Here is a 26,725-nt window from a genome sequence, read left to right as displayed (position 1 = left end):
GTAGTAGAAGTATCATCTGAACTGAAGTGTCATCAGTTAAATCCTAATCGTGTTTACTTGAGTAAGTCCCATGGAATTCACTGGGATTAACTCTCTTGTAAATCTGTTTAGGATTGCTACTGTTTTGTAAAAACTGTCTGGAGAAAGTTTGGAGATTTATTGCTAGGATACTGAATGGTCTCTTGGATTATTTGCCTACTTTCCTACCTTGACCATTTTTCCTATATAATATTGTTTCTCTTCAATACTGTGTGTATTTCTATGCTCTGTTCATAGCAATGTTGGCTTATGTGGATTAGTGCTTAATTAAAAAACATCGGAATTCTGATTCTCTGTCATTTTTATAGAATGAGGAGCCAGTTTTTTCTAAAGATGGCAATAAATTCTTTATGACAGTTCCTGTTAAGCAAGGTGGTCGTGGTGAATTCCACCATATTGCCATGTTTAAGGTTCAGGTAAGTTTCTTTTATTTATGTTTATGTTCTGTTCAGTGGTGCAGCTAGGGCTGGACCTTGGGGCCAATGTCCAGGGCCCTACAGCCCAGTGGACACTCAGGTGCCCACCCAGAGAGTGGCAGGTGATGGAGGCCATAGCTAAGAGGCCTGGTGTCAGCTCTTAGGCCAGCATGGATGTACAGTATCTTTTCTTTCTAGAGATGTCATGGGCATCCAGTTGGGGCTTCAGGCTTGGCAATTTCTTGCTGGCTCAGCCCCCCGGACACCAGTCTGCAAATCCCAGTGGTTGCCCAACTTGGTGTGTGTTGAGTCAGGCAAGTGTGCAGCTTCCCACTCCCTCATCGAACTGCCATTTTGCATAAAAATGGCAGCTTGGCCTTTTATGTAAAGGCCAATTTTGTGCAAATGGCAGCCATGATGGTCTAAAAAGGCCAAGCTGCCATTTCTACCAGATGGCTTGCAAAATCTCAGCTCAGTGAGGGAGCGAAATGCCACACCCCAGGCTCCCGCAGACTGCCCAGCAGCTCACCACACATGGTAAGCAGGGGCAACTAGCTGGTAGCCAGCAAGTAGGGATGTACGAAAGTCACTTATCTTTTCACAGATTGTGTTCATGGGGGGAGGAGGCGCTCCATCCCTTCCCCTGGAATCCTCGACGGGGAGGGAGGCGATCCGGTCCTCCCCCCCGGAATCCTGGCTGGCCAGCTCTGCTCCGCAGTGACTCTGTGGAGCAGCCGGCCAGGGCCGACCACAGCTGGATTTCTGGCTGCAGACTGACTGGTGCGGACGCAAATGGCGGCCGCCGTAGTGGCCGCCATTTGTGTCCAGCCAGGCAGCCGTGATAGGCTACGTAGGTCTTTACGTAGCCTATCACAGCTAGGCAAAACAAACAAACAAAAAAAAATGGCATATGCAAATGGCGGCGGCTACAGCGGCCACCATTTGCGTTCCCTATTTTTCACCATTCTAGCCTACGTAAATATTTACGTAGGCAATTACGGCGAAAAAAAGGGAACTGCAAATAGCGTAGTGGGCACTATTTGTGTTTCTTTTCTTTTTCGCCGTAAAAGCTTACGTAAATATTTAGGTAGGATAAAACTGCAAAAAGAAAGAACGCAAATAGCGCCCACTACACTATTTTAGGGATGTCAGAGAATTCAGCCATGGATCTCGGGGAGGCCGAATGCCAGTGCATTCAGGCCCCCGAAATCGGTGGCAGAACGGTCTGCCCCCCCACCCCCCCGGGATGAGACTTACCTGGAGCGGATCTTCCTGGCGGCAGCGGTGACAGCAGCAGCGGTGCAGTGGCGGCGGCTGCACCTGCCGGTCTTCTGACCGGCTGCCGCCGCCGCCATTTCCAGTTTAAAAAAAAAAAGTGATAGGCTATATAAAGATTTACGTAGCCTATCACGGCTAAGTTTAAAAAAAAAAACGTGGTAGGCTATGTAAATGTTTACGTAGCCTATCATGGCTGACTGCAGGGATGCAAACGGCAACGGCTATGGCCGCCGCCATTTGCGTCCCTGCTAGCCAGCGGCCAGATGTCCGGCTGCTGGTGGAGCTGGCCGGCGGCTCCGCAGAATCCCTGCGGAGCACAGCCGGCCAGCCAGGATTCCAAGGGGGAGGGACGGAGCGCCTCCCCCCCACCATTAACATAATCCGCGAAAGTTAAGTGCCTTTCATACATCCCTACGCTATTTGCAGTTCCCTTTTTTTTCGCAGTAATTGCCTACGTAAATATTTATGTAGGCTAGAACGGTGAAAAATAGGGAACGCAAATGGCAGCTGCCGTAGCTGCTGACATTTTTGTACACTGGTATTTGGGGGGGGGGTTCTCTTCTTCTTTTGCTTTCCTCCTTTTTTCTTTTTCTTCCTCAGAATACTGTAATGCTGGAAACTGTAGATTTTGACTATGTTGTTGGTATTGTTTATTTCACTTATAAAAAATAAAATAAATATAGATGCAAAAGAAGATATGCATAGGAATTAAGATGTACATCAGTAGCAATATGCAATATAATTCTTTCTTCATTAAACTTCTAGAGCTTAGCAGGAGGGAGCAAGGCACCAAATATTAGGGCTGATTCAGTGCTCCTACTTGAAGGCACCTTCAAACTACAACATAGAATAACACCCCCACAGCATTTCCTCAGGAAAGAGCTAATCAGAAGCATACTGGGCTGCCATGAAAAACTTCACGTAGTGGCATCTAACCACCCTTGGTTAGGGGTGGACGAAAGTCACTTACCTGTCCTCGAAGCTTTTCGCGGTGGGGGGGAGGCGCTTCACTGCTCCCCCGCGAAGTTCAGGCCGGGGAGGAGGCGCCTCGCCTCGCCCGGCCGCGAACTCAAAAGTTGTTTTTTTAAAAAAAAAACGCCCCCGCGATAGGCTACGTGATGATTAACGTAGCCTATCACGGCTAGATCTGCAAAGTCAGCCGTGATAGGCTACGTTAATCGTCACGTAGCCTATCACAGGTGACTTAAAAAAAAAAAAGCGCGTACGCAAATGGCGGCCCCCATAGGGAGCCGCCATTCGCGTTCCTTATTTGGTCACTGTAGTCTACGTAAAGATTTACATAGACTACAGCGAAAATAAGGGCAACACAAATAGCGTTGCCCTTATTTTCACCGTAGTCTACGTAAAGATTTACGTAGACTACAGCGACCAAATAAGGAACGGGAATGGCGGCTCCCTATGGGGGCCGCCATTATCTGTACGTGCTTTTTTTTTTTTTAAGTCACCCGTGATAGGCTACGTGGCGATTTACGTAGCCTATCACGGCTGACTTTGCAAACCTAGCCGTGATAGGCTACGTTAATCGTCACGTAGCCTATCACGGGGGCGTTTTTGTTTTGTTTTCTTTGATTGGAATGGCAGCGGCGTCAGCCGGTCGAAAGACCGCCTGCCGCTTCCGCCCTGGACGAAGACCCGCCAAACCGGCGGCCGGACCCGCCGCTGGGAGGGACATTTGGCAAAGGTAAGTCCCATCCTGGGGGGGGTGCGGGGGGCAGGGGGGACGGAGAATTTCTCCCCGAAACTTGTTCGGGGGGCCAAACACGTTGGCACTCGGCCCCCCGAAGTTTTGGGGAGAAATTCTCCGCCATCCCTACCCTTGGTCTTTCTTGAGAGAAGGGGCAGCTGGAGTGTGCCTCTTGCCCCTCACACCTGGAGACACTGCTGCAGCCATCAGCTTTTTCCTTCTTCCTTCCTGATGGCTGCAATGGGCTCCACCAGGAAAACATGAGTACGAGCACAAGGCGAATGATGCCTCACCCCGTCCCCTTCACCCTCGCTTGCTTGTGGGCTTATCCATTGCAGCGGTACCACATCCATGGTGTAAGCCCATGAGCACACAAGTGACGCTGGTAGCCATCCCACCCCTCTGCCTCATGCTTGCTTGTCGACTTACCCGGTGGCAGTGCTGCAGGGGCGGGGAGCTGAGCAGCAGCTCAGCCCTATTATTATTATTATTGTTGTTGTTATTATTATTATTATTATTATTAATATCCCACCATTTCCCCAAGGCAGGAAATAGCCTTGGACCTATTGCAGAGTTTCGCCACTGGGTAAGCCTGCAAGTGAAAGAGTGTTTGCACAAGGAGGATGCTGTCAGCTTCCCCAAGCCATCCCTGTAGGGATGTACGAAAGGGACTTACCTGGTCCCGCTGCTTGCTTCGCAGTGGGGGGGAGGCGCTTCGGTTCTCCCCCTGAAGTTCAGGCTGTGGGGGGAGGCGCCCCACCTCGCCTGGCCAAAATTCAGGCCGGGGGGGGAGGTGCCCCGCCTCGCCTGGCCGAAATTCAGGCCGGGGAGAAGCGCCCCGTCTCCCCGGCCGCGAAATACAAAAGTAAAAAAATAAAAATAAAAACCACACCCGTGATAGGCTACGTAACGATTAACGTAGCCTATCACGGCTAGATTTCCAAAGTCAGCCGTGATAGGCTACGTTAATCGTTATGTAGCCTATCACGGCTGACTTTGGAAAAAAAAAAAGTGCGTACGCAAATGGCGGCGCCCGTGGGCACCGCCATTTGCGTTCCTTATTTCGGCCCGGTAGTCTACGTAAAGATTTACGCTATTTGCGTTGCCCTTATTTTCGCCGTAGTCTACGTAAATCTTTACGTAAACTACCGGGCCCAAATAAGGAACGCAAATGGCGGCACCCATGGGTGCCGCCATTTGCGTACGCGCTTTTTTTTTTAAGTCACCCGTGATAGGCTACGTAACGATTTATGTAGCCTATCATGGCTGACTTTGGACACCTAGCCGTGATAGGCTATGTTAATCGTTATGTAGCCTATCACCGGTGTGTGTGGGTTTTTTTACTTTATTTTGTATTGGCAGCGGCGGCAGCCGGTCGGAAGACCGGCCGCCACCCCTGCTCCCGACGAAATGCCGCCGAACTCCCGCCGGGACCCGCCGCCGAGAGGGACATTCGAGGGAGGTCAGTCCCATCCGGGGGGGCGGGGGGGTGGAGAATTTCACCAACAATTTCAGGGGGCTGAATGCGTTGGCATTCGGCCTCCCCGAGATTCGTGGAGAAATTCTCCGCCATCCCTACATCCCTGTCACGAGGGTGGTGGCTGCATCAGGGGAGATTGGGCAGCAGGTGCCAGAGGAGCCCTCTCAGTACTGGGGAGAGGGCACCAAGTGCGAGCTTGCAAATGTGTGTCCCCCACCCCCCACAAGCTGGAGTCATGCCTTTCTACATTATACATCATGTTCATGCAAATCCCCCCCCACAAAAAAAAAACACATTAACGTTTTGCTTTTTTTTAACCCTCAAACTTAAAAGGCACCCAGAACAAATAACCATGCACCTATTTGTCTGAAATATGTCAGGCTTCAGCCCCTCAGAAGAAGCTACTATACCTGAACATTCTGCCAAAATTTCTGAAAAGTTACAGGTGTTGGTTGATTTCCCCATTCTGGTCAATCTGGAAGGCAGATAAGGTTTCAGAAAATGAGGCAAGAGGACATTCCACCTCAGATCTGATGTAATTTGTGAAGTCAGCTCAAGCCTCTGAGCCAAGGTGGCCCCTGTCTGAGGCAACAACATGGGTTCCAAGATTTATTTATTTTATTTATTTATTTATTTCATTTCTATACTGGCAAATAGCCGAAGCTCTCTGTAAAACCACAAAGTACAACACAAAACAATATAAAATATGAAAGCTTAAAACTACAATATAAAAGTACAACCAGAATAAAATCTAGCAGCAATGCAGATATTTACAATATAAATTTAAAACAGCAGAGCTAAAAGACTATAGTGCTAAAATGCTGGGAAAATAAAAATGTATTTACCAACAGGAGTACAACAGGCGAACCTCCCTAGGAAGCTCATTCCACAGCCAGGGTGCCACAGTAGAAAAGGCCCTCTTCCTGGTAGCTACCTGCCTCTCTTCCTTTGGCAGGGGCTCCTGGAGAAGGACCCCTGAAGATGATCTTAGGGTTCAGGCAGGTATATATGGGAGGAGGTGATCCTTCTGATAACCTGGTCCCAAGCCATTTAGGGCTTTAATGTTAATACCAGCACTTTGAAGAGAAGGGAGGAAGAGAAGGGAGGGTTAACCCTATTTTTACCCCTGAAGTGACCACAGAAGGACAAATTTGGATTCAAAGTCTGTACACTCCCTTCACCTCCAGAGTTACTGAAGGGGAGAAGGGAATGGGTTCATGAAGCAATGCTTGCTTCTTTCTGACCCCTCATTCTTTCCCATATTTCTTCAGGAGCGAAGACAGGTAGACCCAAAGTTCTCCCTTCCCCACATAGTCAACCTGCAGTGGAAAGGAAGCTAAGTAGGGCAACTTTGGGAGGAATTTGGGCATACTGTTTCTGAACCCACCCAACCCTTCCATTGCATGGTTGCTTTGGCAGGGAAAGGAGGACTCAGCCTCCCTTCATCTCCAAGGTTATCACTGAAGGAGGGATTTACTATTTCTTTTGTACGTAGAATTATCAGTGACAGAAATTTGGTGTTTCATTGACATTTTGCTTCACTGTTTCCAATATATGGACACACACACACACACCCTTGCCAACTGAAGTTAACAGTTTGTGCTTCTGATGAAGTGGGCTCTGATCTACCACAGTCAAACTTCTGCCCACCCCTGCTATAGACTAATTAGCAGGGAAGATGACATCACTTGCCACCCCATCAGGATTCCCTGTTCCCTCTGAGCTTAGCAACAATCCTAATAGTAGCTAGGGCAAAATGGATGTTCACAGAAACAATATATTGTTGGGAGCTGTCCTTGTTCTAGTGGGGTGGCTCCATCCTGAATAAGCAATTAAGACCCATTCGCTTTTTAAAAGATCTGCTCCTGACAGAGATGAAAACTGTTAGAACTGGTTTATTGATATGGATTAGCACTATTGCCTGCATTTTTGGACTCTCCTTGGGAATATGGCTATGGGGACCGTCATGATGCATGCCTATACTTCAGTTGTTTCCACTACACTGCTGGTAAGCACCCTCCACACACAATGTACACGCATGGAATGCAGCACCATGTATGCACAGAATAAAGATGACTGTCTTCCTAATGTGGATTGCGGTAGTGGGGTAAATGACCCATGTGGTTCATTTGAAAGTGTTATTATAAATCATGTGTACTGGCAGTCCTGAAGGCAAAAGGGAAAATCCAATTTAACTGTTTGTTTTCCTGCAGACAAAGAGTGAACAATTTAGTATACGACATCTGACATCTGGAAACTGGGAAGTTATCAAAATCTTGGCATATGATGAAAATACCCAAAAGATGTGAGCATTATTTTTCTTTGTCTGTTCAGGTAAAAATATCTGTGTTATCAAGAATTCAAGATAGAATCCATTTTACTGGAAATCGTATTAACTGTTAAATATGTTTTTTTGGTTTTTTTCATTTGCAAATGATAATATAAGCTATAGTCAGTACAAAAAGAAACTTTATTCGTTTCATCTGCCAGTATACTGTTAGAAAGTTTTTGTAAATAAAGTGCAACGATAGACTGTGACATCTTCTGGTTCAATACACTGATTGAAATGAAATAATCTAAAACTTTGTGTAAGGACAACAAACTTTTCAAGACTTTCCTTAAGAGCTCATAAATAAACTAATAATAAGTATTAAGATGTATAAAATAAATCTGTTGGTTTTAACATCCTCAAATCTTCTACAGATAAATTTTGTTCCTTGGAATACTCAGGGATGTGTGTTATACATCTTCCATAACTAGGAGTGAGAGGGGTCTTTTAGGTTATAAATAAGAGCATAAGATAATAAGAAGAGCCATGTTGGATCATACCAAAGCAATAGCACCTTCTCACTTATATTACCCAGCAGTGGGTATACAGAGACATAATGCGTCCAATACTGGATGTAATATAACCTCGTGTGTGTGCACGCATGTATAAACATCTCTTATTGGCGGCAGTATGTCCCTATATACCCGTTGCTGGGTATACCTTTAGTATATGTAGCCTGTTGTCCTCCCAACACTGTCAAGAAAAGGAAGCATCTCAAAATGTTTCTTTGATCACAATTATACTATGTGGTTAAGGTTGCAATCCTAAACCCACTGACCTGAGAGTAAGCCCCACTGAAATCAGTGGGACTTACTTCTAAGTAGGCATGTAGAGGATTTCACTATAAGGCTCAAGAATTGCCCCAAGTTCATTTTCCAACAAGTAGAGTTATACTAAGATTTCCATGTAAGAAAATGGTTAGTTATCAGTACCTAGTATGAGAGTCAGCTAAGTTTCATGGTTGTTGTTTTTTAATGGTTTATAATGTTCTATGTAACTGAATGTACAACATTTAAAAAGAAGAAAAAACAGAGGCAGAAATATTAGCAGCTTTAGGTTGGTTTGTTTTTAAAAAGGTGAATCTTACCCAACTTCCAAGGACCATGAAGTTATAGGAAAAATTCACAGCCATAGTTGCATAGGAGCTTTTCTTTGCTGGTTTGTTAGTTCATCAGATTCCAAGTGGCTAAAGACAAAACAAAACAATTTCCAAACTGGCACTTATGGGCAACAAAACCGTGCAGGGATTTGCAGTTGAACATCCATATCTTATAGAATCATAGAATTGGAAAAGGCCTACAAGAACATCAAGTCCAACCCCCTGCTCAATGCAGGAAGCCTGATTCCCAGGCGGTCTCCCATCCAAGTATTAACCAGGGCTAACCCTGCTTAGCTTCCGAGATCAGATGAGATCAGGCACATCCTTCTGTCCTCTCCTCACACTTTGATTTGAGCCACATATCTCTTTGGAAAATAAGGTGGGAGGCTTCAGATATAAAAGGAGTGGCTTAATAAATGATTATAGAAAAATTTGCACTGAACTGAACATATTTAATCGCTTTTTTATTTTTAAAAGGCTAGATATGCTAGGAACTGTACTGCAGACCAAAGGCTCCAAATCACCACCCAATCACCTGAGGACAAATTGTAGTGATCAATGGTGACAGGGCAATATGTTAATGAAAGCGCATGTTATTGTCTGTAGAAATAAATTCTGATATGAAATGGGAAGTAATTTAATTCTGATAGGAAATGGGAATTAAGTTTAAGTTTGCAAAGCCCCTTTGCTCCTGAAAATGGATGTATAATATACAAAAACACATCTCAAGACACTAGCGCAAATCCTATGGTAATCTGAGAATGATTGGATAAAAATATCTTTGCCCATTTCCCTTGTGACTGGAACAACTTTACATGTTTAAAATAAATGTACTGCAAATAAATGGGCAAAGGTGAAAAAAAAGATGTTTTAAAAAGATTGTTCACCATTTCTTGATGTTTGAGGTTGAAAAAACATGATATAAGATTTCTCTCTCTCTTCTCCCTCTGCTGTCCTTTCAGTAGGGGTGGACGAAAGTCACTTACCTGTCCTCGAAGCTTGTTCGCGGTGGGGGGGAGGTGCTTCGCTGCTCCCCCCGCGAAGTTCAGGCCGGGGGGGGAGGCTTCTCGCCTCGCCCGGCCGCGAACTCCAAAGGTTTTTTTAAAAAAAAACACGCCCCCGTGATAGGCTACGTGACGATTAACGTAGCCTATCACGGCTAGATCTGCAAAGTCAGCCGTGATAGGCTACGTTAATCGTCACGTAGCCTATCACGGGTGACTTAAAAAAAAAAAGCGCGTACGCAAATGGCGGTCCCCATAGGGAGCCGCCTTTCGCGTTCCTTATTTGGTCGCTGTAGTCAACGTAAATCTTTACGTAGACTACGGCGAAAATAAGGGCAACGCAAATAGCGTTGCCCTTATTTTCGCCGTAGTCTATGTAGGGATGGCGGAGAATTTCTCCCCGAAACTTCGGGGGGCCGAGCGCCAGCGTGTTCGGCCCCACGAACAAGTTTCGGGGAGAAATCCTCCGCACCCCCCGCACCCCGCACCCCCCCCGGGATGGGACTTACCTTCCCTGAATGTCCCTCCCGGCGGCAGGTCCAGCTGGCGGTTCGTCCGGTGTTTGAGCGGGGCAGGAGCGGCAGCCGGTCTTTCGACCAGCTGCTGCCCCCGCCATTGCAATAAAAGAAAAAAAAAAAAACACGTCCCCTGATAGGCTACGTGACGATTCACGTAGCCTATCACGGCTAGATTTGCAAAGGCAGCCGTGATAGGCTACGTCAATCATCACGTAGCCTATCACGGGTGACTTAAAAAAAAAAAAGTGTGTACGGATAATGGCGGCCCCCATAGGGAGCCGCCATTCCCATTCCTTATTTGGTCGCTGTAGTCTACGTAAATGTTTACGTAGACTACGGCGAAAATAAGGGCAATGCTATTTGCGTAAACATTTACGTAGACTACAGCAACTAAATAAGGAACGCGAATGGCGGCTCCCTATGGGGGCCACCATTCACGTACGCTTTTTTTTTTAAAAAAGTCACCTGTGATAGGCTACGTGACGATTCACGTAGCCTATCACGGCTGACTTTGCAGATCTAGCCGTGATAGGCTACGTGAATCGTCACGTAGCCTATCAGGGGACGTTTGTTTGTTTTTTTTTAACTTTCGCGTTCGCGGCCGGGCGAGGCAGCAAGCCTCCTCCCCAGCCTGAATTTCGGCCGGGCGAGGCGGGAAGCCTCCCCCCCCGGCCTGAATTTCGGCCGGGCGAGGCGGGAAGCCTCCCCCCCCGGCCTGAACTTCGCGGGGGGAGCAGCGAAGCGCTCCCCCCCACCGCGAACAAGCTGCGAGAAAAGGTAAGTGACTTTCGTCCACCCTAAAGTCTACGTAAACATTTACGTAGACTACAGCGACCAAATAAGGAACGGGAATGGCAGCTTCCTATGGGGGCCGCCATTATCCGTACGTGCTTTTTTTTTTTTTTTTAAAGTCAGCCGTGATAGGCTACGTGACGATTTACGTAGCCTATCATGGCTGACTTTGCAGATGTAGCCGTGATAGGCTATGTTAATCGTCACGTAGCCTATCACGGGGGCGTTTTTTTTCTTTTATTGCAATGGCGGCGGCGGCAGCCGGTCGAAAGACTGGCTGCCGCTCCCGCCCCACACGAACACCCGCCGAACCGCCGGCCGGACCCGCCGCCGGGAGGGACATTCGGCAAAGGTAAGTCCCGTCCCGGGGGGGCGGGGGGGCACAGAATTCCTCCCTGAAACTTGTTTGGGGGGCCAAACACGTTGGCGCTCGGCCCCCCCCGAAGTTTCGGGGAGAAATTCTCCACCATCCCTACCTTTCAGCTCTTTTTCTCAGCTTCTCTTCCTACTCCTCTAACTATCACCAGCTGACTTTTGTTCAGGTCCTTTCCCAACAGTCTGTGCCTGTCCTTTCATCAGCCCAGCACTCTAAGAGCTCACAGTAGTAAACATTATTACACGTGCATACACACACTATGTCATATATTACATTATATGCACAGTGTGGGGCATATGCACTAACCTCCCCTTTGCTTCATCCCTCTCTCTTCCCAAGCTGCCCAAAGTTTGAGCTTTGAACTTTTTTTGAAGTTCCAAAATGTTCTGCATGTCTACACTGTTCAAGCTATATTTTGAAACAAAAATGAGCAAAATCAGCCTGGAGATCTCTAGTAATAAACTTACGCTACCACATTCTTATATAAGATTCTGCATGTACACTTCAGGTACACTATTTTCAATTTTTTAAACATATTTTTTAAAGAGTTTTGCTTGTTTCTGCCCTATTGTCTCAAATATCCACAGAAATCCTGTGTCACATGTTGGGGGTGCCTGCTTTTTAAAAAAAAGAAAGAAAAGAAATTACAGGTTATGCAGAAGGCTACATGGGTGTTGACAACTCTTCAATAGAAATTACATATTCTCTAGTCTTCAGGCAATGATTTCAAAGAATAGTGGTGAACTGTCAAGTCCTGGGTACCTGCTTACCAGGGACCCCTCATTGTATCAGTTGCATGGGTTGGTGGGGAGTAAGTGAGCAGAACTTCTCTTCACGTGGCCAGTGTCAAACTGAGCTCAGTTTTCTCTAAGCTGGGCCATACTTTAGGGCCCAACTCAAGAGTAATTGGCTGTGCTGGCTTGTTTCTGGGGGTGGAACCTTGGAGTGGACCTGAACGGGAACCTTTTTCCCACTTGTCTGCTCCTAGGCTTTAAATAAGGGGTCTGGACTGGTGCTTTAGCACTGTCATTGCAAACTTCCCCACCCATCTGCCATAGTTTCAGTGCTTGTTACCTTGTTACGGACAAAAGTTAAGCCACCAGTTGACAGCGCTGGGCTGGCAAGGAATTTTACCTGCATTCACAATTGGTGTAATCGATGTAAGGTTTTTACCTTCCTTTGTTTGTATGTCATTTAACTGCATGATTATATATTTTAACCACAACTTCTCGATGCAGGTGCTGGAGACATAACAGGGGTAAACACGTGTGAGCTCCCTGCTCCTGTGGGATCACCTTAACACATCTTGGGGTGTTGCTTGCATCAAGGGGTTTGGGGAGTTTGCACAGTTCACCAAATTCTTGGAAGATTTTGGGCATCAATACTGACCACCTAATATAGACATCTAATATAAACTACCATGGGCAATAGCTTGGGCATCCAGTTGCCAGTAGTATTTTCCCCTAATGAATATTATGTTGGATAGAATCAGAGATAATCAAGATCCTGGATACTTACCTTCACTAATGGAAATCAAATCTGGTAGATTACTGTAACGTCCCTCTCTGGTGAGCTCCTTGAGGCACCTTTTAGGGTGATCGGCCATGCCCAAAACCTGCCTTTCGGGGCTGTGGGACCCATGGATGGGGTATGGATGGCCTTGTGGCTTACCAGGTGCAACCACCCAGAGTTGGGAGGTCCCGGGTGGGATGGATCAGGAAGATCACCCTCCATACAGGGGATGTAAAATTTATGTTAACATCTTGCACTGGATTTGGGGATGGCTTGCCTGAATAGACATCAGGCTAGTGGCCTGGAGCAATCAGATTAGCTTTCTTCATACTTCCTTCCTTCTCTGCAGATCCTGAATTAAATAAATGTGGTCCTTAGTTCAATCCATTACTTGTGTCTCATCTCTTATTTATCCATCTACATCCATAATGGTGCTTGTGTAATATATGCAATAATAAATTAATCAGCACAGTTAAATTCGATAAATAAATAAGGTTTTAAGCAAAGGCATATTGTGTGGAAAGGTGCTCAGTGCTATTGGCCATGTTGTTGACAGTCCAACTCTTAGTTCCACCAATATATTTTGTTTGTGTGTGTTTTTTCATTATGGAAAAAAATGCCTTTACACAACAGCATTACAGTGCAATCCTATGTATTCTTATTAGTCCCACTGAGTTCAATGGGTCGTTCTCCTTAGTGTGTGCATAGGAATGCAACCTTAAGCTATCACATGCATAGATAATCTGTAGGGATGTCAGAGAATTCCGCCACGGATCTCGGTGAGGCCGAATGCCAGTGCATTCGGCCCCCCGAAATCCATGGTGGAACGAACCCCCCGCCCCCCCCATGAAAGGCGTGAAGAATGGAACACTTGCCTGCTGCCATCCGCGCTGACTTGAGAATGGCGGCCGTGTCCACGGCCGCCATTCGCTTCCTCATTATAGCCATGATAGGCTACGTAAATAATTACGTAGCCTATCATGGCTAACGCAGGGACGCCATTTGCATCCCTGTGGAGGCCGTGATAGGCTACGTAAGTATTTACGTAGCCTATCACGGCAAAACAAACAAACAGCGGATGCAACTGGCCATTTGCGTTCCCTTTTTTTTTTTTTGCCGTTTTAGCCTACGTAAATATTTACATAGGCTATTATGGCGGGGGGGGAAAGGGAACGCAAATGGCATCGTGGCTGCCATTTGCGTTCCCTTTTTTTTGCCATAATATCCTACGTAAATATTTGCGTAGGCTAAAACGGCAAAAAAAAAAAAAGGGAACGTGAATGGCGGCCGCCGTAGCTGCCGCCATTTGCGTCTGCTGTTGTTGTTGTTGTTGTTGTTTTGCCGTGATAGGCTACATAAATATTTACGTAGCCTATCATGGCAAAATGCAGGGACGCAAATGACGGCAGCTATGGCAGCCGCCATTTGCGTCCCTGCAGGCTGCCCGGCGGCTGGCTGCGGGCGGTCCTGGCCGGCAGCTCCGCAGAATTTTCGCAGAGCGGAACCGGCTGGAAAGAATTTCAGGAGGAGGGACGGAGCGCCTCCCCCCCTCCGTGAATGTCACCCTTCGAAAAGGTAAGTGACTTTCGTACATCCCTAATAATCTGGTGCTAGATTTATTTAGTTGATTAATGAATTTCTTTGAAGCAGGACTTTATATTGTTTATGTATGTACAATATTTATAGCCCACCTTTGGCCTGACAACAGGCTCCCAAGGCAGCTGACAATAAGTGAGAATGGATGCATACTAACACATCATAACATTTTTTTAAAGACAGTAATGGCTTCAATGGTTCTGAGGACAATGATGGAAAATGTGCACTAGCCCGTCCTATCTGATGTTGCTGCTGGTGGCTGCATAGCTGTTTCAACTGCTACTCTTTGAAGGTTCTGTGGAGGCCACAGGGGAGAGTAGCTATCCCAGCTGTGTGCTACCTAACAACCAGGGCTAGGTAGCACTAGTTGTTTTTGACCCTGGGACACATTTCCTCATATGGCCAGCTGGAGAACCTGCAGGTCCTGGCTCTTCCCCAGTGGCATGTGGGCCTGAAGACAACTCTGGGCACACAATAATGGAAAATGGTCCAGTCCCCAGGACTTAGATGCTGATGTTCTTTCATAACTGTTGAAACTTTTTAAGTGGCCTGTTTTAACAGGCCGCTTAACAAGATCAGCCTCAGATGGCCTTCTCTCTGTCCCATCAGCCAGGACAGCTAGACTGGTGGGGACGAGGGAGAGGGCCTTTTCTGTGGTGGCCCCCACTCTGGGGAACTCCCTCCCTAGGGAACTCCGTCATGTCCCCTCTTTAATGAGCTTCCGTCGTGCATTAAAAACGTGGTTGTTCAGGCAGGCATTTGGGGTGGGTTAGGGTATTTTAGAAAATGTTTTTATTGTGGAATTTTATTGTTTTAAACTGTTTTATTGTATGTTGTACATCACCCAGAGTGGCTGGGTGACCAGCCAGATGGGTGATTGATAAATGTAATAATAATAATAACAACAACAACAATAACTTGGAAATCCTTAGTTATGCTTCTCATTATATTTATATTTACAGCAAATGATTGTTACTTGGGCTGAATGTATTTAATTTTTTCTTCTTTTGCCAGTTATTTTTTAAGTACTGAGAATTCACCTAGAGGAAGACAGCTACATAGGTAAGGAGATCGGCAGCAGCATATTTTCTAACTGATTGACAGCACCTGTGCCTCTTTGTTTACAAAAACCTGTTATCCTAAGCATCAGAATAGAGATCCCCATGCATTCCTACTCAGGTACCGTCATGTATCTGAGAAATACTACCCTGCTAGATAATGTTATATGCACAACGTATGTTGTGATTCCCCCCACACCCCATATCTTTCTTCTGAGCCTGATGCCTAGTCTAGTTAATGTTTTGTTTACACTGAAAAGTTTCAGGGAAATAGAAATAGACGAGAGAGAGAGAGAGAGAGAGAGAGAGAGAGGCATATAAATTTTGCCTCCTTTAAGCTAGAAACTGGTCTTCATATGCTTAGTTGCACACAGTGAGCAATATCCAACGTTGTGCAAGTAGAAAATCTTATAATATACTTTAGCACATATTATTTTGCCAAATGTTTTCTTGTGCTTGATTAATATATTTATTTTTGCCACCTCAGTGTATCAATAGTTGAATTGTTGAATCGTCAGTGCCTTTCATGCAATTTCATGAAAGATCAGTGCACATATTTCAATGCAAAGTTTAGCCCTACAATCAAGTATTTCATTCTACAATGTAAAGGTAAGCCAACTGCCTCAGTTTAACATTATAAGTGCTTAAGAATATTTTTAATATCAAAGCTTGCATTTGTATCAGGGTCCAGTCATGCCATAAGCAATATGGGATAATGGAAATAAAACAATGAAAATTGCCATAAAGCAAATAATCACACGTGTGTGTGTGTGTGTGTGTGTGTACACATGATGTTTTAAAGAACTATAGCTATCTTATCTTTTGATCTAAATTCAAGGAAGCTTTGAAATTCTAAATCAGTGACTGATGCTGGTAATGGACTGGATGAGGTCGAACAAACTGAAGCTTAACAAAAAGAGAAAAAATGGTGGCTCACGTTTTTCCGTAAAAGTAATGTTGTGTAAATTGCCCTTTTATGGCCACCATTTATGCAACAACTTTTACAGAAAAAACAGAGCCACCATTTTTACCCCAAATGGAGGTTTGCTAAGGGAACAGGTGGCCACCGGGCACTCGCCAGGCCATCCAGCAGTGAGTGGGGGTGGGCGGCAATGGTGACCATTTGGTGAGCGCCTGGTGAGGATGGACTGCGGTGAGTCCGTTCATCCCTAGTTTGAAGTGATTATTATGAACTATAAAACCCTATATGACTTGAGACTAGGGATGTCAGTCGCTTTTGGCACAACAGAGTTCTGTGGGGTGCCTGGCTTGGCTTGCATTTGCAGGCCGAACCACGGTTTTCCTCTCGAACTCTGTCAAGCCAGCTATAATTTGTGCAAATACTGATAATTTGCATAATTTGCACAAATTGCAGCCACCGTTTGTGGAATTTGAGCAAATTTTGGCTGCAATTTGTGCAAATTATACAAATTTACAAGCTCCACCAACCAGCCCCATTCCAGAAAGGAGCATTTCCAGTTGTTTCTGGTTGCTCCTGAAGGCACTAAATCTTCATGGTGCAAGCTGTGGGTCTCGTTTGTGGAATGGAATTGGTGGGGACTCAGCAAAATTGGTGGGGGCACAGCACCCCATTGGATACTGCCCATTATTCTTTAGCAGGTTGTAAAATTTCAAAGCACTGACTAACTGACAAATTATATACAATCAAAAGCATGGCAAATTGCATAATCACATCCACCATTCAATGCCATCATCTTGGCACAATTAAATGACTGTGCATCATTTTGGCTGTAATTCTAAACATACTTGCTTCAAAGTAAGTACCACTGAAAACAATGAGACTTGCTTCAGAGTAGACATGTATAGGATTGTACTGTTAAGAACTCAGGTCTTGAAAAAACAAACAAACTAACTAAAACTGACATCTGCTGGATGTGCAACTGAGAAGAGGGCACAATGGAATTTGGATACTAGTGATGGTGGAAGATGTAAAAAAGCTTTGGAGGAGGTTAGTTATGGGTATTTTATTTCATTCTGAATTATATGTCCAAATATTTCTGATTACAATTCTTTTGCACAACAGCTGAAATCCATAATTTGTACTACTATAGGCTCACAGAGTTTGACAGTAATTACAGAAGATGTTAAATATTCATGTAGTAATAGAGTACGAAGACTCTGCAAACTGTTCCAAAATCATGCAGAATACTGATGGATGCGTTCCTTCTGGCTCAACACAAAATCTGTTCATTTTTTTCTGGCTTGTCCGGGCAATGCTGAAAATAAAATAAAAATCAGTTATTTCATGAGAAGTGGATGGGCATAAAAATTGGCTGTAAGGCTCACTAGAAACAGAGAAGTGCTTTCTTTTAACTGGAAAAGAATCACCTGACCATGTTTAGAAGCATAATTTCCTGCTGGGGAACATGTGATTTGCAGTTTCCTCTGCTTTCGAATTGAATTCAGGAGGCAGAGGAATCTCCAGTGCCCCTGGCAGGAAATTTTACTTCTGTACATGAAATGAAAATTCTGTAGAAGTTTCATTTCTAGTTAAGGATGAAGCATGTAAGCAGGCCTTTTAGGATGGCCATGTGTCCTCTTTTACAGAGGACAGTCCTCTATTTGAAGGGCTGCCAGAGGACTGTCCTCAATTTTGAAGGCGTCCTCTATTTGAAGGGCTGTCCTGTCCGATTCCAGTTTAAAGATAAAGAGCCATGCGAAGGGAGATCAGAGGCCTTGAAGTTGCCCATCAACAGCACCTAGAAAGCAGAATGAGCAAGGCACACAGGTCACCTGGTCACAGTCCTCCACACTATGGTGAGATGTACTGCATTTCTATTTAAATTATAACAATTATTTCTAAATTTGCATCTATACAAATAAATTAGCAAATGCAGATTTTATGCAAATAGGTGTCCGCTTTTTTGGTGATGTATGTCCTCTCTTTTGGCAATTCACAAGTGGCCACCCTAAGGCCTGTTGTACCTCCACCCTAGGCCTTTGCCACAAATGTCCACCTCTCCTTTCCAAAAATTTGGGGGTTGTTTGGTTTTTGCTTTGGAGGAGGGGACTTGCAGAAAGCAGTGGGAATTTCAAGACAGGCCTGCATTGGGTTACTTTTGGCAGTGTTTAATTTGTTCACAAATGTTTAAGTTGTGCTGGTTCAAAGTGCAATCCTCCTAGAAGAAATGATAATAAAATACAATACATTTAAAAGTTGACAATGTTTTTCAGCCTATGGAGGGAATTATTTATGAAGGGTTGCTGTTATACAGGTGTTCTTCTGCTTTCCTACAGGAAGAAAAGAATGAGAGAGAGAAAGAGAGAGAGAGAGAGAGAGAGAGAGAGAGAGAGAAACATTTGTCATCACAAAAGCATTTTTATTTTATTTTTTATTGGGGGAATTGCTCTTTAATATATTTATTTCATCCTGCACTGGAGCACTGATGTACTCTTGTAGGAAGGTGACTTTTTTTTTTTCAGGAAAGCCCATATTTATTTTTTTAAAATCTTTATAAATCTCAGAATACACACTTTTCTATGTAAATGCATTATCAACACTCCAAAAGTTCTTTCTTGATGGAACTACTGGAGCAGTACCCAATGAATAATGAAACCACAGAATAATAATGGAATGGAATTGTGGGAATCAGCTCACCTCTAGTTGTAAATAGGAAAGGGGGGGGGACCAAGCCCAGAATTATTTGTAAGAGCACAGATGTACTGGTAGGTGGTCCTAGAGAAAGACAGAAATGTGCATATGTCGACAAAGCCCAAGCCATAATTACAGGAAGCCATATTTGGCTTCAGATAGCATAGAAGGTTTCCCAGTTCTTAACCTCGTACCAGATTCAGTTTTTAGGCAGGAATAAATATTGGAGCCCAAGATTACCTAGAATCCACTGACTAAGACCATAAAAGATCTAAATGGTTAGCCAAAGTATACATTCAGGTTGTCATTATTAGTTGGAATCTCAGAAGGAGTATCCATATTTGGTATTAAGGAAAAATATTCAGATGGAAGAAGCCTCATTCATTGTGTCACATTCTCTTGGCCCCCACCTTCCTCATGCACACACACAAGGACAGAGGCTTCAGTCTCATGCCTTTAATTCACTATCAATAGGTTCATTACAGATGCAAATCTTCGAAGACTCTCAGGCTGCAAAGGAATGACAACAGGGGATCTAAATGGGAGCTACAAAGTTGCCAGTAGGGATGGGCAGATCACTTACCCTGTTCCAGGAGGGGGAGTCCGCGGTGGGGGAGGCGATCCGTCCTTCCCCCTGGAATCTGTCCAGGCCAGCTCCGCTCCACGGTGATGCTGCGTAGCCGGACGCCAGCTCCGCAGCGCTGACGATACGGCTGGCCGCCATTGCTGTGCAGTATCACTGTGCTAAGTCCAGACGCAAATGGCATCTTTGCGTCCCTGTTTTTTCACACGATAGGCTACAAAAATATCTACATAAATATAATTTGCGTAGCCTATCGCATGAAAACAGGGATGCAAATGGAGTAGTGGATGCCATTTGTTTCCGGACGTAGCACAGCAATGGCGGCCGGCCATATCGCTAGCGCTGCAGAGCCAGCCGCTGGCTCCACAGCATCACCATGTGGAGGAGCTGGCCTGGACAGATTCCGGAGGGACACAGAGGTGAGTGCTCCATTCCGCCACAGACCCCAGTGGGTCCAGATTCTTGGAATCCGACCTCATTGGGGTCCGTAGCGGAATTCTCTGACTTCCCTACTTGCCAGCAGTTTGAACAGGGACTTGCTGGCTAGAATAACTTAGGGAGGGAAACCCCTTCCTTCCAGTGATACTTCTCTACATTGACCTTCACGCATCGCCAACCGGGTTGACCGTCTGAACTCCACCTCTAACTTTTCCCTCTTCGCTCTGCACTGCAGTCTAGCACCCCTCAGGTCAGGCTCCGTGCTCTCTTCCTCCTCCTCTTGGGTTCTCACGGAGGGGGAAGCTTCAGGCCCAGCCATCTGTGTGTTAGCATCCTGAGAAGCACGCCTATCCATATCTGAACTCACTCGGGAAGATGCCTCCCCCAGTTCTGGCTGTTCCCCTTCTGAATCTGAACTGCTAACTATCTCCATACACTCAGAATGAATCTTGACACATTGTTTTGATCCCAGCAGTACAGCCTTGCAGAGAGACAAATTCAGAAGGCATCTTGTCTTTTGGGCAGTGGATATTGCAGAACCCAAAAATAGAAAATAGAATATTTTTATTGCAGTAGTGTAATCTGATCCTTGAATCACAAGATGCACAATCTGAGCTTTGGACACATTTCTTTGGAGATTTTTCTCTCTGTTCTCTAACAGCCTCCAAATGACCTTGAAAGTGATGAATACTCACTGTCCTCTTTTTGATTTAATAGTAGCTTCAGGTGCTCCATACTTTTTATAATCAGACTATTAATCGCACTGCGTGTCAGTTCCTCAACTGTAAAATTGAGATGATGATGATACCTCAAACTTGTATTATTCCCCAGGAGACTATCCTAGTAATGACTTGGCATTAATGGGACTACTCATGGGCTTAATGTTGAAGCAGATGCATTAATTATTTTGAGAACTGAGTGCAGAGCTGATAAAGCATATCCTGAGATGCTTTTTTCCAGTGAAGTACTGAGGAACTACCAACTGACAAATTTACCTTTCATAACTGTTTTTTGTTTTTGTTTTGGGGGGATTATAGGACCTGGTGTTCCAGTTATCAGTGTGCACAGTACAAGTAATCCTGAAAGTGAGTATACGCTAGTTCATTGGATATTTTCTTGTGGCTTTTCTTCCTGTCTTTTTAAACCTTCAGGGAATTATTTCTGAAAGCCCATCTTAATTACAGCCTAGCAATAAACATGTCTGTAAGTGATAAGAATAGAGGGAAATTAATCAAGTAACTATAACGTACCAGGGTTTTCTCAGGCTGATGTCATACTAGATCTTTATCTTTTATCTCCTGTTAATACTTACATTAATTAGGTGGCACAATGGCATGATCTCTTTCACTAACTATGCAAATTGAGTTCCTGTTACAGTACCTCTGATGTATGCTTTAAAATACTTTAAAGCTGTAATCCAATTAGTTTGGATTAACGTGCTAGCTTCTGAGTGCTACTTGTTTAATTCAACCTACATGTAATACACCAAATTCTAATTTTGCTTAAGCTTCTGTTTTTAAAAAAAATCTTAAAAGAATATACAGTCTGTTCCTCCAAACCTCCTCATCATATGCAACCTCCTCCCCAAACCCCTCTGTATATTGTACTTCAATAATTGATTAGCATAGATATATAACCTTTTTCTTGAAATTTCAACAATAAATGCCAGTGTTGTATTTATTTTAACACTACTTGTACTGTTGATATTCAGTTAGAATATTCTTGACATTAATAGCACAATCCTGTCAGAAGTAAGTCCCATTGAAGTCAATGAGCTTACTGCCAGGTAAGTGTATATAGGTACCCAAATATAATTTAATTTTAGATTTACCATTTGGAAAATAACATTGCAGTCCACTTGATGCAAGTGTGGATCATTTGGATAATTTGAGGAAATACTTGGATTGAAATATTCCCTTGTGTGTGCCGTTTTGATATTCCCTTTAAAGTACAATAGTCCTGCCCACTGTAATTGGACTAGACAGTAGACAATGCAGTGGTTTGATACTTGTAAAAAGAAGGGGGAAATGGCCTGCTCTGATCCCTTTTACAATTCCCATCTGCAAAAGTTCAAAGGAAAGATTAATTTGCACAGAATATTTTGGAAATAAAATTAGGAAATATCTAGAGATTATTGTTTACAATTGTGATAAAACCAACAATGTATCTAATGCCTGAATGCTAAACTAGACAATCTCTTATATTAATAAAGCAAAAAACACATGATGGAAGTTTACTTCAATTACTGTATCTGCAACAATTATTACAACATTTTGGTTGATTGCCCAGAAATTATAGCCTAGCTTCAAATGGCAGGAGTGGGGTGCAGCTTTTGAGATGAAGCATAATCTTGTAACACAGAGAATAGATGGCAGAATTTTGCACAACAGGCCATTAATGTTATTTTTAGTTCAGTTAGTACCTCCCATCTTACCTAACTTGAGATGTAATTGTGTTGTTCTAAAACACTGCCAGAAGATCCCGAATGTTCTGCATCACAGCTTGCACAAATCATTTTGGCTCCAAATGCATAGATGTACCACTACATTGTAATTTGCCAATATGACTTACTTCCTGGAAAGTATGCAAAGGATTGCAGTCCAAGACTACATTCCTATACACACATGTATTGGAGTAAGTTCTGTTGAACTCAGTGAGACTTACTTCTGGGTAGACATGTATAGGATTGCACTGCAAGACAATATACTGACACCATATGGGGATAAACAACAGCTTTAGAACTGTGGGACTGAAGTGTTGCAACCTCCAAAGTAAGACTGTGCAAAAGATGCAGTGGAGCCCATAGAGAATCAGAGATCCAAATGGAAGACTACTCATGCTGAGTATCCATACACTCTATAAATAATGGGCTGGATCCAAACTTCATGTTCCATAAATGGAAGGCCTCCCTCCATTTGTGAAAGGTATTTGAGCCAGTGGAGTCATCCTGTGAGTGGAACGGAGGAAAGTAACTTGTGCCATATTTTCCCAACCCTCCAGAACATATTTTGAAGGGCACAAGCAGCTGCAGAAGGAGGGGAATCGGCAAAAATCACTTCCTTCCTTCTGCTGGCAAGAGCAAAGTGTGGATCCAAACCACAATTATTTTTCTGCTCCACCCAACTTGGGATGTCAGAGAAATTTGCAATGGAATCAAAAGAGATCAGATTTTATTGAATCTGACCTACAGATTCTACAGTGGACCAGCTTTTTCCCAGTCAGGCAGATTCCACAAATTCATAGATCATTTTTCTAACTTTCCAGAATTCTGTGCAAATTTAGTAATAGAAAAATACATTTTTTAAAAAAAAATGGCCGAAAATGCACATTTTCACCATAGGTCAAAGCATGAAAATGTGCATGGGGGGTTTTGTGCATTTTCACAAGTGCGTGCAGGTGTGAATTTGTGCAAATTTGGAAACTCAAAAAACCTTGGTTCTGTTGATGAGTGGTTGAAGGTAGGGATGGGCAGAACGTTTACCTGCCATTTCGGGGGGGGTCAGCGGGGGGGGAGGCGATCCGTTCCTCCCCCCCCCAGAATCCTCTTTAGCCAGCTCCACTCTGCAGAGATTCCATGGAGCCATCGGTCGGCTCTGAAGTGAGGGAAGGGAGGGAAGTGACTGTGGATGCAAATGGCGTCCAGGACGCCATTTGCGGCCATAAAGGCCTTAGTTTAAGGTAAATGCAGCCATTCACGGCTGCATTTACCTTAAACTAAGGCCTTTATGGCCACAAATGGCGTCCTGGATGTCATTTGCGTCCACAGTCACTTCCCTTCAACCAGCGATACAGCATGGTGGCCGTATCGATGGCAATCTGGGGCTGGAGGATCCAGCCGAAGAGGATTCCGTGTGGAGGCAGGGGTAAGTCTTCCATTCCACCACAGACTCTGGGGGGCTGGATTCTTTAGAATCTGGTCTCATTGGAGTCTGTGGCAGAATTCTCCCCCATCCCTAGTTGAAGGAATGAAAGGCACCTTATACTCTGCAAAATGTAGACAGAATGGATTTTACAGAATCTGTACATCCCTACACCCAACAGCAGTGTCAATAATATAGCCTTTGCTTTTTTTATTTACATATGTATATATGTGTGTATGTATTATTTACTACACTTCTATTCTGCCAATGCCAAAACACTCTGAGCAGTTCACAAAAATTAAAATAAAAAAATGATAAAATAGAGATGGAGCTGGGTGTCATCAGCATATTTGTGACACTTCAGCCCACATCTCCAGATAGCCTCCCCCAGCAGTTTCACTAGATGTTCAACAGCATGGAGGATAAAATAGAGCCCCGTGAAACCCTATAGTATAACTGCCAAGGCACAGAGCAATAATCCCCCAGCACCATCTTCTGGAATCAGCCATCTAAGTAGGAGTGGTACCACTGAAACCCAGTACCTCCAACTCAGGGAGCCTATGCAGAAGGATACCATGGTCAATGGTATTAGAAGCCATTGAGAGATCCAAGAGAATCAGCAGGGTCCCACTCCCCCCATCTTTCTCTTGACAAAGTTCATCCCACAGGGTGACCAAGGCAGCTTCCATTCTAAAATCAGGTCTGAAGCCCAACTGAAATGGATCCAGATAATCAGGTTCATTCAAAAATATGTGGAGTTGATCGGCAACCACCAGCTCAAGTACCTTGCTCAGGAAAGGAATGTGAGCAAGTGTCCTATGGCTCTTAACATCTTCTGGATCCACAGGCTTTTTCAGGAGTGGCCTAATTACCCCTGCTTTACAGAGGTTGGTAGTTCTAGGGATGTACGAATTGTGTACCTTCAGTGCTGCTTACTTCTGCAGTTTGCAGCCAGTGCTCTGTTCCGGCATTCACAAGCCCCCGGAATTCTCCTCTTTTTTTTTCTGCTCTGAAAATTACAAAGATAAATCCTTACCAAAAACCGTAAATCCGGTGCCCAACCATCTCCTTGATTCTGCATAACTTCCGTAAGAATCGCTATTTTTCGTAAATATTTACTTATTTTTTAAAAAATTGAAATCCTCTGTCTCTGTTTACTTTCAGCCAAAACACTTCCTCTTCCTAGGGGCTTTCCAAAAGAAGGCTGTCTTAGGTGTGCCTGAGTGATAAACGCTTTGTTTAAAACAACACTGTTTTAAATAGGGATGTCAGAGAATTCTGCCACGAATCTCAGTGAGGCCGAATGCCAGTGAATTCGGGCCCCCGAAATCTGTGATGGAATGGCCTGCCCCCCGCCCCCCCATGGATCCCCCCCAGGATGAGACTTACTTGGGGCGGATCTTCCAGGCGGCGGCGGCTCCAGAGGCGGCTCCGGCGGTGGCTTCAGCAGCGGCCGGTCTTCTGACCGGCTGCCACCGCTGCCATTTCCAGGCTTGTGGGGAAAAAAAAATAAAGACATGATAGGCTACATAAAGATTTATGTAGCCTACCATGGCTAGGTTTTAAAAAAAAGATGTGATAGGCTACGTAAATCTTTACGTAGCCTATCATGGTTGGGGGTAGGTTTTTTTTTTTAAAAAAAGTGTACGCAAATGGCGGCGGCTACAGCCGCCGCCATTTGCATTCCTTCTTTTTACTATCTTAATCTACGTAAATATTTATGTAGACTATGATGGCGAAAATCAAGGGGAACGCAAATGGCATAGCGGGCGCTATTTGTGTCCCTTTTTTATTCACCATTTTAGCCTACATAAAGATTTACGTAGGCTAAAACGGTGAATGAAAAAGGGACGCAAATAGCGCCCGCTATGCTATTTGCGTTCCCCTTGATTTTTGCCGTCATAGTCTACGTAAATATTTACGTAGATTAAGACGCCAAAAAGAAGGAACGCAAATGGCTGCGGCCATAGCCGCCACCATTTGCGTACGCGGTTGTTGTTGTTTTTTAACCAGAGCCCCCTCGGCTGGAAATCCGGATGCGGATGGCTCTGGCCTGGCCGGGCCGGGCCTGGCTAGCTGCTCCGCAGAGCTGCCGAGGAGCACAGCCGGCCGTTCGAGGATTCCAGGGGGAGAGACGGAACGCCTCCCCCCCCCCCACCATCAACATAATCCACGAAAGGTAAGTCACTTTCGTACATCCCTAGTTTTAAAGAAAGAAAAAAACTTTTAAAATGACCATGCTGGTCCTGGAGCGGCATGGCCATTTTAAAAGGTTTTTTCTTTCTTTTAAACAGCGTTGCTTTAAACAAAGAGTTTGTCGCTCAGGCACACCTAAGACAGCCTTCTTTTGGGAAGCCCCAAGGAAGAGGAAGTGTTTGGGATGAAAGTAAATGGAGACAGAGGATTTCAATTTAAAAAGAACACCCACAAACAAGGTGGTGAGCACAATTCATTTTTTAAAAAAACTTAAGTATTTATTATCAGAATATACTACACTGCATTTTTATTTACAAAAATTCCATAACTCTTTGCGGACAACGAAAAAAAGCCGCATGACTGCTGGCTCCGCAGGACCTCGTGGTGCCGTTCCGCAGAGGTTTCCGTGGCACAGACTGAAGGGGATTCGATCCCATTTCAGTCCATGGCGGAATTCTCTGACATCCCTATATAGTTCTCCCTTTCTTGTGGAGGAATGTATAGGCTCCTGGACCCAGCTGGACATCCCCTCCCTATTAGATATAAGAATCCATGAAGGACAAGGATCAAACAAATAGGTGGTTGACTAGACTTGGCCAAGCACCTTGTCTGCATCCTCAGGCCTCAAGAGCTGAAAGACATGTAAAAAATCTAAACTAATCAGTACTCTGTCTGGACACCTCAACTAATGGAACTTCATTAACTGTGGAATCCATTAGTCTCTGCTGCTGGACCATTTTAATAGGTCTCCCACCTTTGCAGAGGTGAAAGTATGCCAAGAGTCATGACAAGGGAATAGATAGTATGACAAGTGGATAGATGTTAATTCCTCC

At 44.5% G+C, this 26,725-nt stretch overlaps 1 protein-coding gene across 1 annotated transcript in view; it reads left to right on the top strand.

Moving 5' to 3' along the window:
* The window catches only part of DPP10 (dipeptidyl peptidase like 10), a 561,648-nt gene that overhangs the window by 477,754 nt on the left and 57,169 nt on the right, over positions 1–26,725 (top strand). The window contains exons 13-17 of the mRNA XM_084808348.1: positions 348–455; positions 7,132–7,223; positions 15,159–15,206; positions 15,690–15,811; positions 20,874–20,921. Of these exons, the coding sequence (XP_084664474.1) occupies positions 348–455; positions 7,132–7,223; positions 15,159–15,206; positions 15,690–15,811; positions 20,874–20,921 (418 nt within the window). The remainder of the gene's footprint in view (positions 1–347; positions 456–7,131; positions 7,224–15,158; positions 15,207–15,689; positions 15,812–20,873; positions 20,922–26,725) is intronic.

This window comes from Heloderma suspectum, chromosome 1 (assembly GCF_057233095.1).
Source record: "Heloderma suspectum isolate Gila_16-S chromosome 1, 16-S_ref, whole genome shotgun sequence".
NCBI lineage: Eukaryota > Metazoa > Chordata > Lepidosauria > Squamata > Helodermatidae > Heloderma > Heloderma suspectum.
This window is presented reverse-complemented; position numbering and strand designations above follow the sequence as displayed.